The following is a 16,410-nucleotide window of genomic DNA, read 5'->3' on the forward strand; positions in this document are numbered from 1 at the left end:
TAGAGAAACAGTATAATAGTCAAGATGGTGAAATCGTTCCTAATTTAAATATGTCCCATGTCCCTTGCACCATGTTAGAAAGGCTGTATCCATCAGCTCAGACAGCCACAGCAAATAGCACAGACTGCATGGGTTAAATACAAATCTTTTTTTTTCACAACTCCAGAGCATGAAATGGGGATGCCAGCATGTGGGGCTCTGGTGAGGGCCCTCCTCTTGGCTTGCAGAGCACCCTCTTCCAGTTGAATCCTCACATGGTGGAGAGAGAACAAGCCAGACATCAAGTGTCTCATCTCACAGGGCATTAATCATACTGGATCAGGGCTCCACTTTTATAAACTCATGTCAACATAATTTTCTCTATAAAGACCCTATCGTCAAATATTGTCTCCCTGGGGGTTGTATTTTGGAGGGACATCAATATTCAGTCCATTAACAATGGCAAAATCTTGGTTACTGCACAGTGGGCCACATGGGGGTGCTGTGGAACCACTGAGCTCCAAATGTCTCTGGGGCATGCACAGAGCCAGGAGCCTGGGACAGCGAGGGTTAAGGAGCAGCCTTGCTTGATGTTTGTGCTCACTAAAAAATGTGATGACGGATACATAAAACTGCAGGTGTGCCTCTCATCAGGGAGCCATGCACTTCAGCTATGCGTGGGTTAGGAAGCCTCTGTGAGCTGAAGAGGGAGAATGAAGATGGGATGTCCCATGCTGGGATGGGACAACCTGCATGTCCAGGGCAGGGACAGATAGAGGAACAACTGCCTGGAAGGAAAAGCAAAGGAACTGTGGGGGGGACATGCAGCCTAACCTCAGTCCAGCCCCACATGGTATGTGAGAGTATTAACAGCACAAAGCAGAGGTCCTGGATCGGGTAAGCCAGGGGCATAACAAGGAAGGCAGGATGCATGGGAACCTGCAGAGATGACATCAGAGTAGTGATATCACAGCCTAACATCCGATCAGAGATGCAATGCCCAAAACCCCAGCTCTCAGAGGACCAGTATCCCTCGCAGGGTGACACCTGACCAGCTCTGTCCCACCTGGCCATGGGCTCCAGGTACCTCTCATGGGAAGACCTTTGTCTCTTGGGAGCAAGTGAATCCTTGGCACAGGTGGGATGTCTCTGAAGCACGCCTCATCCAAGGCACCCTCAGGCTCCCTCCTGTGTTCTTGCCCTAGCCTCTGTCTCCCTCCCTCACAGGCCCAGTGGATTCTGCTGTGCAGAACAGAGAGCAGTGGACCTCAGGAGGCCTGCAAGGGGAGGACATAGGACAGTGACATCACAGGATGCCCCTCCCACCAGGAAAAGCAAGGCTGAGAACTTAGCTCTTTCCCAGGAGGACCAAGCCCTGAGCACAGACACGGTGCTGCCTGCCCCTTTGTGCCATGGGCTCCAGGCTGCTCTGTTGGGTGCTGCTTTGTCTCCTGGGAGCAGGTGAGTCCCTGCAGACAGGATAGCACCCCATTCTGAGCCTGTCCTCACCCCTGTGTCTTCCACTTTACCATGGGGAGGCACCACCAGGCTGTCTCCGGTGCTCATTCTCCATCTGCTTTTCCCACAGGCCCAGTAGAGGCTGGAGTCACTCAAACTCCAAGATATCTGATCAAAACGAGAGGACAGCAAGTGACACTGAGCTGCTCCCCTATCTCTGGGCATAGGAGTGTATCCTGGTACCAACAGACCCTAGGACAGGGCCTTCAGTTCCTCTTTGAATACTTCGGTGAGACACAGAGAAACAAAGGAAACTTCCCTGGTCGATTCTCAGGGCGCCAGTTCTCTAACTCTCGCTCTGAGATGAATGTGAGCACCTTGGAGCTGGGGGACTCGGCCCTTTATCTTTGCGCCAGCAGCTTGGCACAGCCCTACAAAGCCAACCACATTCTGTGCACAAACCTCCCTGGCCCAATGTGGAGCAACCTCAGCCCTGACATATCTGTGAGAACCTGGGGACTGCAGGGAGAAAGAAAGGCAATTTAGAATGCTAGGACCCACAGCCTGGGGCTTTCTGCAACTCAGGGCTGGGGAAAACAAGGCCAAGAGAGCCTGCTCAGAGGATGGTGCTGCTTCCGTAGGTTGACTGCAGCATTACGTTCTTTGCCGACACTGTAAACTACAGAAGTAGAGGAAATGTGTGTAATTTAACAGCTGGCGCACTCTTTTTCAGGACAAGGGATTTAATTTTGTGGTCAAGATTGTTGATAACAGTGTAGTGTAGAAGGGAGAATCACAGGGTTTGCTTTATACAACTTGGGGAGAAGAAATTGAGGTTTTGGGAAAGTCAAGGAGAGAGAAAACGAAAGATGATTGAAAATAGAGATACAGCAGAAGGTGATGAAAAGTGGTGTTCTGTGCACCATGAACTCTCTTTCCCCCACCCCAAAGTTTTCAATACCTAGAAAAAATAAGGAAAGGTCTTATAGCCACTGGAATCACCTGGTAGCCAGTCCCAGTCGGAGGCATCACCAAAGAGCCGCTTGGCCTTTGTGAGAGCCCTGGAGTTGCTTCTGCTGTCTTCCTTCTTCCAGCCCTCATCCTGACTCCTCAGGCCACAGTCAGGTACTTCCCAAAACACAGACGAAGGTAAACTCACCCTTCTTCCTAAAGGGGCAAATACTTTCCAGTTTCCCCCCAAATAAATTCTGCAACCCTGGGATTCCTTTCTGACACTCACCTCCCAAATCCAATTACCTTCTATAACCAAATGCTCTTTGAACATTTTCTAAAACTCAGCAGTCTCTACATCCTCTGCGTTTGTCCTCACTCTTTCCATGGCCTGGGAGGACCTTTGTTCTCCTAAGACGGGGCCACATACTGATCATCTGTCAAGGACAGGCTCACACCTGCCTTTCTCTTCACTTCTTACTGTGACATTCCCTGGGACTATACTGTATCACTCTCTTTCCTTTATTTTAAAGCCAAGCATACAACTGATACTCTTTGATGTTTGCAAAACTAATAAGTTATTGCCCTCTTATACAGAATCCTGGAGTGTGATTAATTACTGTCTTCTCTTTACAAGGGACTCTACATGAAATATCACGGGAGAATGATTATGAATAGTCTTAGTATTTCATGTAACTTCTGTAATATTCCTAGCAATTGTGTCTTCACAGTCAGGATTGATGACCAGTGCTGTCAAGTTCCCAAAGGGTATCTAATGCTGGAATTTGCAAATGTTCTTTTGGAGTGAAGAAAATTATGTTATTTAGGCTGACTGAAGAATCACTAAAGAAAGAAAATTATGGTACAGTAATATTTATAAATACTCATAATCCTGTAAAAAACTTCCTCACCATAACCACACTTCCCACAGCCACATTTTTAGAGATTTGGTGAGGGTGGAATATAGTCAAAGGTGCTTCTTAATCATCCTTGATGAAATCAACCGAAATCAACCTACAACATTGAAAAAAAAAAACTAGCTTTGCTCAGTAATGGAACCTTATTATCCTTGACAATGAAAAGATATTATGTGTTTGTGAGTGTGAATGTGTGTGTGTGTTTTCTTGTGGATACTCACTCACATAGAAGTTTCTCCCCTGGTGGCATTTTATGAGGTGCTGGGTCACTGGCAGAGCTCCTAGGCACTTCTAGGTAAGAATAGAAAATAGCAGACCTAACGGAATCTGCCTAAGTTATAGCTGATAAGATAGTTTATTTCAAGATTTTATAAATTCAGAAATAAATTTGTAAAATCAAAAAATCCTTTTTATAAAATGTGGTAGCTAAAATTTGTGAATAATTAAACTAAATGCAATGTGTGAAAAGATGTGCGTCTGACTAATCAAAGGGAGCTCTGCAATGTAGTATTTTCAGCCCAGATTGGCTTGATATTGTCACACTTTCATCCTGTGGCCTGTATAATTCTGGCTCCTTTCTTCCATCTTAGGATGCTCATTGCAATAATGTAACAGTAAGTTCTTGTGCAATCAAGATGTGTCCTTTTGTCTCCACTGGTCAAGGGTGAGTTTGAAGTTCCACCCTAAATCAACCCTTCCAGGAAAGCAATAGACAGGGTGTGTGAAAGAATGGGGGCTGCAGGGGTTGGAGTGGGGGCAACCGTGTTCCTGACTTGGACTATCCTGAGCTCATCAGGTCAGAAGGTGTGAATCCATGGGACTGTGGAATGTTGGCCACTTGGGGGCGCTGTGGCCCCACTATGCTGCAGGGAACCCTGGGGAGGGGTGGGAGGGTGGCCAGGAAGGGAGGGCGGAAGGGAATGCCTGGCTGCCTGCTGACATCAGGAGATTAGGTGAAAATTAGAGTAGGTCCTGGCCTGGGACTGCCCAGGGAAAGGTAGGGCCAGGGTTGGCACCAAGCAGGGAGTGTTTCTGCCTCTGCATGGGCAGAGGAGGGTGTAGGGGCTGGGGTGGCAAGGGCTGGGAATCAGTGTCAGGACAGGGATAGGGTGGGCAGAGGAAAGTGAGGTGTGATGTGGGCATGCGGGGACTGTGACCAGCCACCTCCCTTTTAGTTGAGGGGCTGTGTGGGACAGTAAGGCTGCATGGAGCTGCTGAGCCTGAGTCTTCCAATGGGTGAACAAGGCAGGAGTGGCCTGCAGAGAGAGTACCTGGAAAAGGACTATACCCCAAGGAATTGGGTGACACTTTCTTAGCTCCACTCAGGGAGTGACCCTGAGGAGGGTGCTGCCAGCCAGAGGGGCTCAGGTCCTGGTGAGCTGACAGGCTTTTCCTCCAGCCACTTCCTGTTGTTTCTGTATGTGATCTGGTTTTATGCTCACTGAAATCATGTAAGGTAGGTATGATTTCACCTGTTTATACATCTGAAGGAAAGCAGCTGTTCCGGGTCTCATATTAAGTAATTGGCTGAGGTGTTTTCCTCCAACATCTCTGCACCAGCCCCGTCCCCCGACTCTATATCTGTCCCTTCATCTGGCTTCCCCTTTCCAGGTCCAATTAGCAGGAGCACAAGGTCATGCCTCATATGTGACCATTGTAACCTCTTCCCTGACAAGTCCAAGGAACACGTGACTTCCAGGCCAAGCATATCCATTCACCTTTCACTGAAGCAAAACAGAAGGATGAAATTATCTGCGCTGTACACTTCCTGTAACTGGTATAATCTACCTTGAGGAAAAGTAACAAGAAAAATTGTTATTCATTAGTTATTATTTTATTTAATATATGTTTGGAGATCCTTTCTTTGTATAGATATTTTATGACATAAAAAGCAAAATAAAAAAGAACAAATGAAAATAAAAAAGAAAAGCTTGAAAGAATAATAAATGTTTCTTGCTTTTTAGAGTATTAAGGTTTGCATTAATTTTTTTAACTTATTCAAAGACGTTTGCTCAGTTTCTGAATTATACAGATTTCCATTTTTTCTTCTCTTTTTCTCTTTAGCCACCTACAGCTTTTTCTGCCAGCTTTTTTAGTTTAATAACCTAAGGCTATCTTTTAAACAGATTTTTAAATGTACAATATAGTATCGTAATCTACAGACACAAGGTTGGACAGCAGATCTCTAAAGCTTCCTGATTCTTCTTTACTGAAATTTTGTAGCCACTGGCGGCAGCTGCCCATTTCCCCCACTTCCTAGCCCTTGGAAATCACCATTTTCATCTTCACTTACATCAGTTTGACTTTTAGGTTGCCCCATATAAGCACAATCATGTAGTATTTGTCTTTCTGTGCCTGAATTTTTCAACTCAGCATAATGTCCTCCAGGTTTAGCCACATTGTCATGTATGGCCAGATTTTCTTCTTTTTAATGCTTAATGATATTCCATTGTATGCATATACCACATTTAAGGTCTGAATATTAAATGTATAGTATCTTATTGTTTCTGCGAAACCATCTGTCACAGGAGTGGCAGGGTCATTTGCAGAACAGTAAGCACTGAGTATATGAATGCACATTCATTCAAAGTTCAATTCTGCTTCATAGAGAAGACTTCAAAAAAATAATAATTTCACTATCTATTGTTATTTTACTATACACAAATACAATTTCTTTTTTCTTTTTTTCTTTTCTTTTTTTTTTTTTTTCGATACAGAGTCTCACTTTGTCGGCCGGGCTGGAGTGCAGTGGTGTGATCTTGGCCCACTGCAACCTCTGCCTCCCGGGTTCAAGTGATTCTCCTGCCTCAGCCTTCCGAGTAGCTGGGATTACAGGTGTGCACCACCATGCCCGGCTGATTTTTTGTATTTTTAGTAGAGATGAGATTTCACAGTGTTAGCCAGGATTGTCTTGATCTCCTGACCTCGTGATCTGCCCACCTCGGCCTCCCAAAGTGCTGGTATTACAGGTGTGAGCCACCACGCCCAGCCAATACCCCAATACCATAAAATATTTAGCATATAGTAGAAATCTAGCTATTTTTATTTCCTTTGCTAGTCTCGGGCAGCCTCTTCCACTGCGCCAATGCCCAAAGGCAGTTAAAGACACATTTTGCCTGGAAATCTTAGGGTGAGGACTCAGGAAGCCACAGAAATGGAAATATATATGCGTGATGATTACTTTGAAAGTATGAACTAGAGAATGTAGCATATATCCCTCCTCAGGCATTTAAAACTCAGTATTATTGATATATAAGTTATATAAGCATTACACATTTTAAATAAACAGATCAGTTAGATGTAACTAAATAATTAACAGAATGAGGAGCTCCTGAAAAGTTTTACGGTTTTAAAAGGGGTTGAAGCCAGGTGAGCTACCAGATCCACATTAGGGACAATTCTATCTGGAGATGGATATTGTGATGAAACAACCTCAAAAGGTCTTCTAACCTGGTACAGACTGATTTTACAAAGTTTATTTATTCATTTTCTTTCATTTCTTATCTGCTCATTCACTCAAATTATTTTGTGATGATATTTTGGCAAAAATTAATCATCTTTAAGGGAAATATTTTGAGTTTCATCAGACACACATGCAGCTGAGCTTTGTGTTCACATACTGAGTGCCCTGGGGCCAAACAAAATATGGTAATAGTGACCTTGTTGAGAGATGACGTCACATTGGGAGAAAGGTTCTCTTTGTGTTGACACTAAGTGTGCAATTCATAAAACCTAAGCCTTGAGCTAGGAAATGCCCTTTTCTGCCCTGGGAAGCAGGGTCCTACATTGTGTGTTTCTCTGTCTCCTGGTCTAGCCTGGACACAGACAGGGCACCCACTCACGAACTTGTTACATCCTGGCTGTGAATTTCAGCACCAGGTGGCCCTTTGCTCTGACTTCAATTTCTGTGTCCTTGTCTCCTAAACACCATGGATGCTGAGTGACTCAGACTCCAGTCATGTGCTTTTGCCAAAAGGAAACTAGCACAAGAGGAGGTGAGCAGAATATGAAACAAAACCATGTACTCAGGACTGGCAATGTGACTTACTGGCAGCTCCTTTGCTCAAATATTGTAAGGAAGTTGAAGATCATGACAATGTTACAGTAACAGGGATCTCTTTAAGTGTGGGGCTCTGTGCACTAAAATACGGGTTTTTTTTTCTTTTCTTTTTTTTTGAGACGGAGTCTTGCTCTGTTGCCCAGGCTGGAGTGCAGTGGTGCAATCTTGGCTCACCGCAACCTTGCCTCCCGGGTTCACATGATTCTCCTGCCTCAGCTTCCTGAAGTAGCTGGGATTACAGGTGCGCACCACCACGACCAGCTAATTTTTTTTTTTTTTTTGTATTTTTAGTAGAGACGGGGTTTCACCATGTTTGTCAGGCTGGTCTTGAACTCCTGACCTCATGATCCGCCCACCTCAGCCTTCCAATGTGTTGGGATTACAGGCGTGATCCACTGCGCCCGGCCTTTTTTTTTTTTTTTTTTAATTGTTACTGAATTAGTGGTGAGAATCCTGATCAAGGGAATATTCCCTATGAAATATGACACTTCAGATAAAATGAGAGCGCTTTTTCTTATCCTGGAGCCTGCCTCTTCTCTCCTCTCCCCACATCCCTCACATGTCAAGACACCTTTGTGTCCATAAATCATGGGCAGCGTTGGGCTGCCACTATCATCCACACAGAGAGGGCAGTCAGCAGCGTGAGGTGGTTCTGCCTGCTGCGGTCTCACCCCAGGCACAGAAAGCAAGAGCCCTGGGTGGAGCTGAAGGTGCTCAGCTGGGCTTGTCAGGAGTCCCATCTGTCGGTGAATTGAAAAGAAACAGAGCAAAACGACTCCTCCAATGGTGATGAGCCTGCCCCTGGGATTTGGAAACTCGGTAACAGAGAAAACCAATATAGACAAAGGATTTTAAACAGGATGATGGTCAATTAAGCAAATTAGAAAAGGATACTTGAAGGGGGATTTGGGACACAGGAGTCAAAAACACCAGGAAGACATGAGAAGTTTCCCTAAGAGTCTAAATTAGAGAAATATTTAGATAACTGACACCAGTGTATGAATGAGGAATTATATCATCACAGGGAAAAGAGTTCCATTGAGTTACAAACTGCTTCCAAAAAGGTTAAGAAAAACTCGTAAGGCTGTGTCAATTCAGACAAAGGCATTCTTCCCATTCAAAGGGTTCACCGGTGCATGAATCTTGAATTTGACCATCTGGGGAAGGGGCGTGGCCTCTCCTGACAGGAAGGCTCTAGGGCCCAGGCAGGGAGAATGAAGTCTCAGAATGACTCCCTTGAGAGTCCTGTTCCCCTATCACCGACGCACAGACCCAGAAGACCCCTCCATCCTGTAGCACCTGCCATGAGCATCGGGCTCCTGTGCTGTGTGGCCTTTTCTCTCCTGTGGGCAAGTAAGTCCTGGGCAGGGCCCCATGTGTGGATTTCAAGGCCCAGCCTGTTTCCATTGTGGCTGCAGCATCAGCTTTGTTCTTCTCTGCAGGTCCAGTGAATGCTGGTGTCGCTCAGACCCCAAAATTCCAGGTCCTGAAGACAGGACAGAGCATGACACTGCAGTGTGCCCAGGATATGAACCATAACTCCATGTACTGGTATCGACAAGACCCAGGCATGGGACTGAGGCTGATTTATTACTCAGCTGCTGAGGGTACCACTGCCAAAGGAGAAGTCCCCGATGGCTACAATGTCTCCAGATTAAACAAACGGGAGTTCTCGCTCAGGCTGGAGTCGGCTGCTCCCTCCCAGACATCTGTGTACTTCTGTGCCAGCAGTGAAGCCACAGCGCTGCACGACTGTCTCCTGTCTGCACAGAAAGGCAGGGAGGCTCTGCCCTCCTCCCTCACCCCAGACTCAGTGATGCCCTGGGCAGAGTTCTCTGCACCAGGAAACTTGAAACCCCATCATCATGGGTCTGAGGCCCCCAGGATGAAACAGGATTTGTATTTCACATCCATCTAGACTCTCGTCTCTCCCTGGGGACCATGTTGCTTCTTCTCTCTAGGGTTTCCCCCAGCCCCCACCCTCATGTTGTCTCTCCTGTGGCCCACCTTTCCCATCTGGGCAGTCACCCTCCAAGGCCTTGCTGGGTCTCTCCTCCCCTCACTTCCCCGCACCTCTCCACAGCAGCCATGAGGGGAGCGCCTCTTCTGTGCCTCCTTCCTTCCCGTCACAGAGACTTCAAAGTCCATTTTCTCTGCCCTGGGCTGGAGGCTTCTCTGCAGTGGCCAACTCCTACCTGTGCTTCAGATCTCAGCATGATCAGCCCTCCTGTGGGAAGCATGCCCTTGCCTCCCAGCTGAGATCAATTTTTCTGTTATAAGCACTGATGGTAACATGTGCTTGTTAGTCAATAGAGTTGAGCACAGTTGGAGTTTTCCAGTTACTTTTCTGGATATTTTTCCGCTCACCTCGATTTTAAACTCCATAAAGGGGAAGGCTGTGCTTGTTACATTTACCAACAGCTGTTCCTGGCATGAAGGGAGACCTGTTTCACAGATAATGGATGAGTTAATGAATGACAGGCTGATTGAGTGATGAGCGGGTGGATGAACCAATAACAGGAACACTCCAGGTCCGCTGTACCCTGGCAGAAATCTAGAGTTAACTGTGCCTGAGATGCTCTGCTATGAGCTCTTCAAAGGGCACTCGCTTGTTGAACAAGCGTTGGACCATTCATTGTGCAAGCCGGTTTGTCAGTTCATCTAGGAGTTTCCAATTTTAAATATCATATGTTCTTCAAACTCAATGAGGGTAAAGTCTACATTATATAATTCTAATATCTAAGTTATTTTTTAAAGTTTTGGGTTAGGAACCAAAAAGGAAAGAAGAGGGAATATCTTTAGACTTAGGAGTTTTTTTATTGAAAATGTATTTATATAAATTTTTCTTGGAAGAACAGGTAGGGAAAGTCATGACTACACAGCCTTATAGGTGCTAATTTCTGGAGAAGGTGTCATGAAAAATAACAAAAATGAGAACTGTGTTCTGGAGGGAACATTGTGACTGTCCTGAGAGAGTATTCTGATCCCAGGAACCAAAGCCAGGAGTGTGTTTGGCAACTCAGAGTGCAGCAGACAATTCTTGGCCCCGTGCATTTGGGATGAGACTGGAGACAGCTGGAAAAGCTATGGACTGGACGTTCTGCACTCTCAATGCAGGACTCTCTGAAATCCCACAGATTAATGTCAGGTAAATATACTCCCACTACTAAGACAATTAAAACAAGAACCAATGAAGAAAAGTGAGTAGAAACAATAAGCAATTGAAAGGTATGAAGACAAGGAATTTTGCCATAAAAAGATATAAAAGTTAAAGAGCTATATTTAAAGGAATACAAAAGTGAATTGATATGTGAACATGAAAAAGAAGACTGTCAGAAATAATCAAGGAAACATTAAAAAATAATCAGAGAGAATACAGTAACGATTAAGATTATCATTGAAAACAAAATGGAAATGAAGAAAAGATGACATGCTTCAAAAGAGATTGTTACTGAGGTCAAAGACAGATCTGAAGAAGTTACCTAGAATGCAGCACGGAAAATTAAACAGGAAACAAGAAAAGGTAAGGGATAAGGAATAAAACACTTGTGGGTTCTAGTATATTAGGGTATATATAATATTTTGTTGGAACTTCCCATTTTTCTTACACATGATTGAAGTGTCACAAAGAGAAAGTAGAGAGAATGATAGGTGATAATTATGAGACATTAGCTGAGAATTTTCAAGACGTGTTTCAGGACCTAAATCCTCTGTTTCAACAAGTTAAATGAATATGAAGTAGATGAATACATATGTTATGGTGAAATTGCAGAACACAAATGACAAAGAGAAGATTTTAAAAGTAGCCCAAAAGATAACTATCTCCCAGCAGAATAGACTGAAAGGAACAGTGAAAGTCAAGAAAGGAGATTAAAAATAAGCATCAAGTCAGAATTATAATTCTCATTCATTAAATATTGAGATCGAGGTAAATATATTTATAGATAGAGAAAGAAAAAACACTGTGAGTTTGTCACCAAGATGTCCTTTCTGAATTATAGTTAACAAAGATGGGAAGTGGTCCCAGAAGAGAGGCATGAGGTGCCGCTTGTGAGGGAACCCATGTGATGGGACAGCCCCATTGGGCACGTGTGACTGGGGGGATGGAGGAGGCTGGGGCATCAATGGGGATGGCACAGGGGACTCTGACTTGCAGGAAAGACAATGAGCTCACCTTTTGGTGCCTTGTGTTGGCGGAGCTGTTGACACATCCTAGAGAACATGCCCAGCAGACAGAGGAGCGGCTGTGGGATGAGGAGATAAACTCAGAGATGCAGCGTGAGGCCTCCGGGTCCAGACAGCATGAGAGCCCAAAGCTATGATACATGCATTGATGTTGTTAAAAAGGATTTTTTTTTTTTTTTTTTTGAGACAGATTCTCGCTGTGTCGCCCAGGCTGGGGTACAGTGGCACAATCTCGGCTCACTGCAAGCTCCGCCTCCTGGGTTCAAGCCATTCTCCTGCCTCAGCCTCCCAAGTAGCTTGGACTAGAGGCGCCCGCCACAAAGCCTGGCTCATTTTTTGTATTTTTAGAAGAGACAGGGTTTCACCATATTAGCCAGGATGGTCTCGATCTCCTGACCTCATGATCCACCTGCCTCCGCCTCCCAAAGTGCTGGGATTACAGGCGTGAGCCACCATGCCCGGCCTATTTTTAGGCCGGGGGTGGTGGCTCAAGCCTGTAATCCCAGCACTTTGGGAGACCAAGGTGGGCGGATCACTTGAGGTCAGGAGTTTGAGACCAGCCGGGGCAATATGGTGAAACCCCGTCTCTACTAAAAATACAAAAATTAGCCTGGTATGGTGGTGTGAATCTGTAATCCCAGCTACTCAGGAGGCTGAGGCAGGAGAATCACTTGAACTTGGGAGGCAGAGTTTGCAGTGAGCCGAGATCGCACTGCTGCACTCCATTCTAGGCAACGGAGCAAGGCTCTGTCTCAAAGAACAAACAAGCAAAAAGCAAGGAACTCATAAATATTTAAAGGAGTCATTTAAGCATGTCCTAAAATAAATCCTTTGTTCCTGTCATTGCGTGGATTGAGAGAGGATGTGATGTCACTATGGGACCTTCTGTGTGGGAACAAGGACATACCTCCTCCTCTGCTCCTACTCACAGTGACTCTGATCTGGTAAAGCTCCCATCCTGCCCTGACCCTGCCATGGGCACCAGGCTCCTCTGCTGGGCAGCCATATGTCTCCTGGGGGCAGGTGATTCCTCAGACACCAAGCAGTCTCCTGTGTGCGTGTGTGTGTATGTGTGTGAGATGTGTGTGTGTGTGTGTGTGTGTGTGAGAGAGAGAGAGAGAGAGAGAGATGACTATAGTTGTTTTTCTCATTCAGCTCCCAATTTCTGTCTCCACAGATCACACAGGTGCTGGAGTCTCCCAGTCCCTGAGACACAAGGTAGCAAAGAAGGGAAAGGATGTAGCTCTCAGATATGATCCAATTTCAGGTCATAATGCCCTTTATTGGTACCGACAGAGCCTGGGGCAGGGCCTGGAGTTTCCAATTTACTTCCAAGGCAAGGATGCAGCAGACAAATCGGGGCTTCCCCGTGATCGGTTCTCTGCAGAGAGGCCTGAGGCATCCATCTCTACTCTGAAGTTCCAGCGCACACAGCAGGGGGACTTGGCCGTGTATCTCTGTGCCAGCAGCTCAGCCACAGCACTACTGCTCCAGTGTCAGCTTGGTTCCCTAGGAAATGGGGTTTCTAGAACCTGAATGCTGACAAATAAGAGTTGTATATGTGTATACCATGCAACCTGCGTTTAAAAATGTATGTACATAGTGCAATGACTAAATCTAGCTAGTTAACATATGCAGTACCTCAATCCTTATCCTTTCCAGTGGTGAGAATACTTAAAATGTACTCTGTTAGCATTTTCCCAGAATACAATCCACTGTTGCTAACTCTAGTCATTTGTTGTATAATAGATCTTTGTAACATCTTCGTCTTATCTGAGTGAGATTTTGTATCTGTTAACCAACATCTTCCCAACAGTCCATCTCTACTCCAGCCTTTGCTAATTACTGCTCTAGTCTTTGAATTTGAAGTAATTTCCCTGAGGTCTTTAGCTCAACACGATGGGGGAATTTTCTCTATAATGATGCTTATATTATTTTTGTTTTGTTTTTGTTTTGTTATTTTACATCTTGCAATATAGTGTTTATTGCAAATATAAATAAGTATATTGTAATAAAAATCCTTCACCTCTCTTTGGGTAAAGCTACAGTTCACATATTCTAAATTTCATGCTGTGACCAAAGCTGACATAATTATGGATCATGGGTTTCTGGGAGTCCTCAGAAACAGCCCCATACACCAAGGTTAAGATAGAATATTCCAGACCCAGCCAGGACAGAAGTGCATGGTCCTGCATAGCTCCTTGGAAAATTATAGTTCCCCAAATTCAGTTATTGGATATTGTGGTGCCGCAGACACCAAACGTCTTTCTCTAGCAAATGATGGTCCTTGGCAGGGATTGTTCTGAACCCATTACAATTTTGCCATCATCAAATCACTCCTTGCTGTTACCTTGTGTCTCCTGGGAGTGAGGACGCCGCGGGCACAGATGGAAATTCCCTGACCTTCGGATGCTATTTCAAGGACTTCCTAAGACCTTGTGTCCATCTTTTTCCACCTTTATCCACATGACCCCTGAGACCCACGCTCCCAATAGTGGACCAACTCTGATTCTTAGGCTTGAACAGAATTCAGACCACAGCTGTAAACACTGTTGCTGAAAAAAGATGTAAAAAAGGTGGGCAGGGCTTCCTACCTACACTGAGGGTGAACATACAAGGGTATAAAGGGAATGTTTTATTAATAACTAAAAAAAGAAGAAATACAAGCCCTGCTCTAATGAAATGAGAACTGTAGCTTCACCCACAGAGAGATGGAAGATTTTATTACAATATACTCATTTATATTCATAACAAATAATATATTTGAAAAAATAAAGAAAACAAAAAGTAATCTATGCATTATTATAAAGAAAATACCCCTGTCTTCTTGAGTTAAAGACCTCAGGGAAATTAAGTCACATCAAAAGACTAGAGCAGTAATTACCAGAGGCTGGGGTGGAGATGGGGTGCTGGGGAGATGCTGGTCAAAGGATACAAAATTTCACTCAGATAGGAGGAAGAAGTTTAAAAAATCTTTTATACAACAAAGTGACTAGAGTTAATAACACTGGACTACATTCTGGGAAAATGCTAACAGAGTTGAATTTTTTAGTTGAACAAAAGCAGAATGTCCATAAAATTATTTTGAATCAAAGTCTAGAAGCTTTCAAACCAGTTGGCATAGCCTTGTGTTCTGTGATCTCAGCAGCTTCAGAGGACCTGGCAATCCTTTCTCTGCACAAACACCCCTTTGTCCACTCTAAGAACTAGGGACACACACTCTTATCCTATCACGAAAACAACAGGCTGTGCTATAGTCGCTGGTAACTCGTTTTAAGGGTGTTGCGTATGAAGGATTGAACAAGATTGAAAGCTATGCTCCTGAGTCTGGGAATGTGCTGGAGCCAGCTTTCATGATTCAGAAGAGCCAAATAGGAACCCTTCCCAAATCCTCATTGAATGAAGCCATGATGACAGCTTGAAATCTGCCATAGTGGCTATGTTGATACCATAGGAACTGACAAATGCTACTAGGCATGGCCCCACCCTCACAGATATCCAGTTTACAAGGACATCACTGGAATGTTTTCTGATACAATGATGATCCTATTAGGGCATGTCTTATGGGGCCAAAAAGGCTCAGAATCCACTGTCTATGTGTTTCTGCTCCTAGAAGCCATAGTCTAAGGGAATCTCAAGTGATCCTACTTCTATCCAATCTCCAAATTCCCTTGCTCTGTGGGTCTGTGTCTCCTATGAGCATGCCAGTCTGAAACAAGACAACTATTTGGAATGTAGCTAAAGGAAACCGGGAACCAGTCCATTATTTTCAAATTATCCTTCCTTGCATGAAATATGCAGATGCTGCAATCACTGAGAACAGAGATGGGGCAAGCAGAAGCTCTGGGCTGTGAGTCACTTTATACTATAGCGCACCGCTATTCCTCTGTGGCACTGACAGACCCTGCAGCATGGACTAATTTGCATAGGAAACTAAGCAGCCCCTGACCAGTCAGGTATGACCCTGAATTCATTTTGGGCTGAGAGGTCGGAAGGATCATACTCACCTTAAATATTATCCTCTCCAAGCTACAATACTGCCACTGTCCATCTTAGTCCCAGGATGTTGTCCGGAGCTCCAGAGAATCCCTTCTCTTGGGGCAGAATCACCAAGGTTGCTCCCTCCAGATTTCCGCAGTCTCCAGTGGGTATGGGGCACAGGTGCCATTCTGTGTCTCGGGTAGAGAGAGGCATCATGTCAAATGATATTTGTATAAGAGGGATTAAAATTCTGAGGCTCCTCTCCAATATTTGACATAATTTTCTTTGCTTCTTGTTTCATTCTACAATCTCACAATTTAGGAGAGTAATTCTTTTGCGGTTGCATTGTTGACAGCATTTGGGAAGGTTTTTGTGGTTAAATTAATTTAAACAATCATTTTAATGGTGTATTTCTTCTGTTCACGATAGAACAGTGAAAGCAGTCATTTACACATCCTGTTGATGAAGGTGTTGTTTAAGGTTCATGATCCACACCTAACTCTCAGTCTAGTTGAAATGAAAAGGTGCAGAATTAGGTGGCACGTGAGCAAGCTATGAGAGGGGTTCTTGCCAATTACTGTGGGATTTGGAGGGAGGGAGAGATGACCTCTGCTTCAGACCATGCTCCATGAAGAAGGAGTGGGAGCTTGTCCATGGGAGACTGCAGAGGAGTAAATACCAGCAGCTTCTAACTGGGGTGGAGCGAGGGCTGCGGGAGCAAATCCTTGGAACAGAAAATGGTGCATTTGAGCTCTCACAGAGGACAGTGGAAAGAAAAGTCATAGAGGCCACAGTCCCCCGGCAGGTTCTGTTTGCTAATGATACTCTTTTGCACCAGTGTGTCCTTATCTCACACCACTCCTCTGCCTCTTCCAGAAT

General features: G+C 44.7%; 3 gene segments (V, D, J or C); all 3 read left to right on the forward strand.

The window, feature by feature from the left end:
- Window positions 1–1,358: 1,358 nt before the first annotated feature.
- On the forward strand, window positions 1,359–1,983 carry LOC134758813 (T cell receptor beta variable 5-1-like). The segment is given in 2 exon segments: window positions 1,359–1,440; window positions 1,568–1,983. Coding segments are annotated over 2 exon segments (465 nt in total).
- Window positions 1,984–8,603: 6,620 nt separating this feature from the next.
- LOC101132436 (T cell receptor beta variable 6-1-like) lies at window positions 8,604–9,283 on the forward strand. The segment is given in 2 exon segments: window positions 8,604–8,718; window positions 8,808–9,283. Coding segments are annotated over 2 exon segments (525 nt in total).
- A 3,202-nt stretch (window positions 9,284–12,485) lies between these two features.
- LOC101130269 (probable non-functional T cell receptor beta variable 7-1) lies at window positions 12,486–13,126 on the forward strand. The segment is given in 2 exon segments: window positions 12,486–12,573; window positions 12,728–13,126. Coding segments are annotated over 2 exon segments (408 nt in total).
- The last annotated feature ends 3,284 nt before the right edge of the window (window positions 13,127–16,410 follow it).

The sequence above is a fragment of the Gorilla gorilla genome, chromosome 6, assembly GCF_029281585.2.
Source record: "Gorilla gorilla gorilla isolate KB3781 chromosome 6, NHGRI_mGorGor1-v2.1_pri, whole genome shotgun sequence".
Lineage (NCBI taxonomy): Eukaryota > Metazoa > Chordata > Mammalia > Primates > Hominidae > Gorilla > Gorilla gorilla.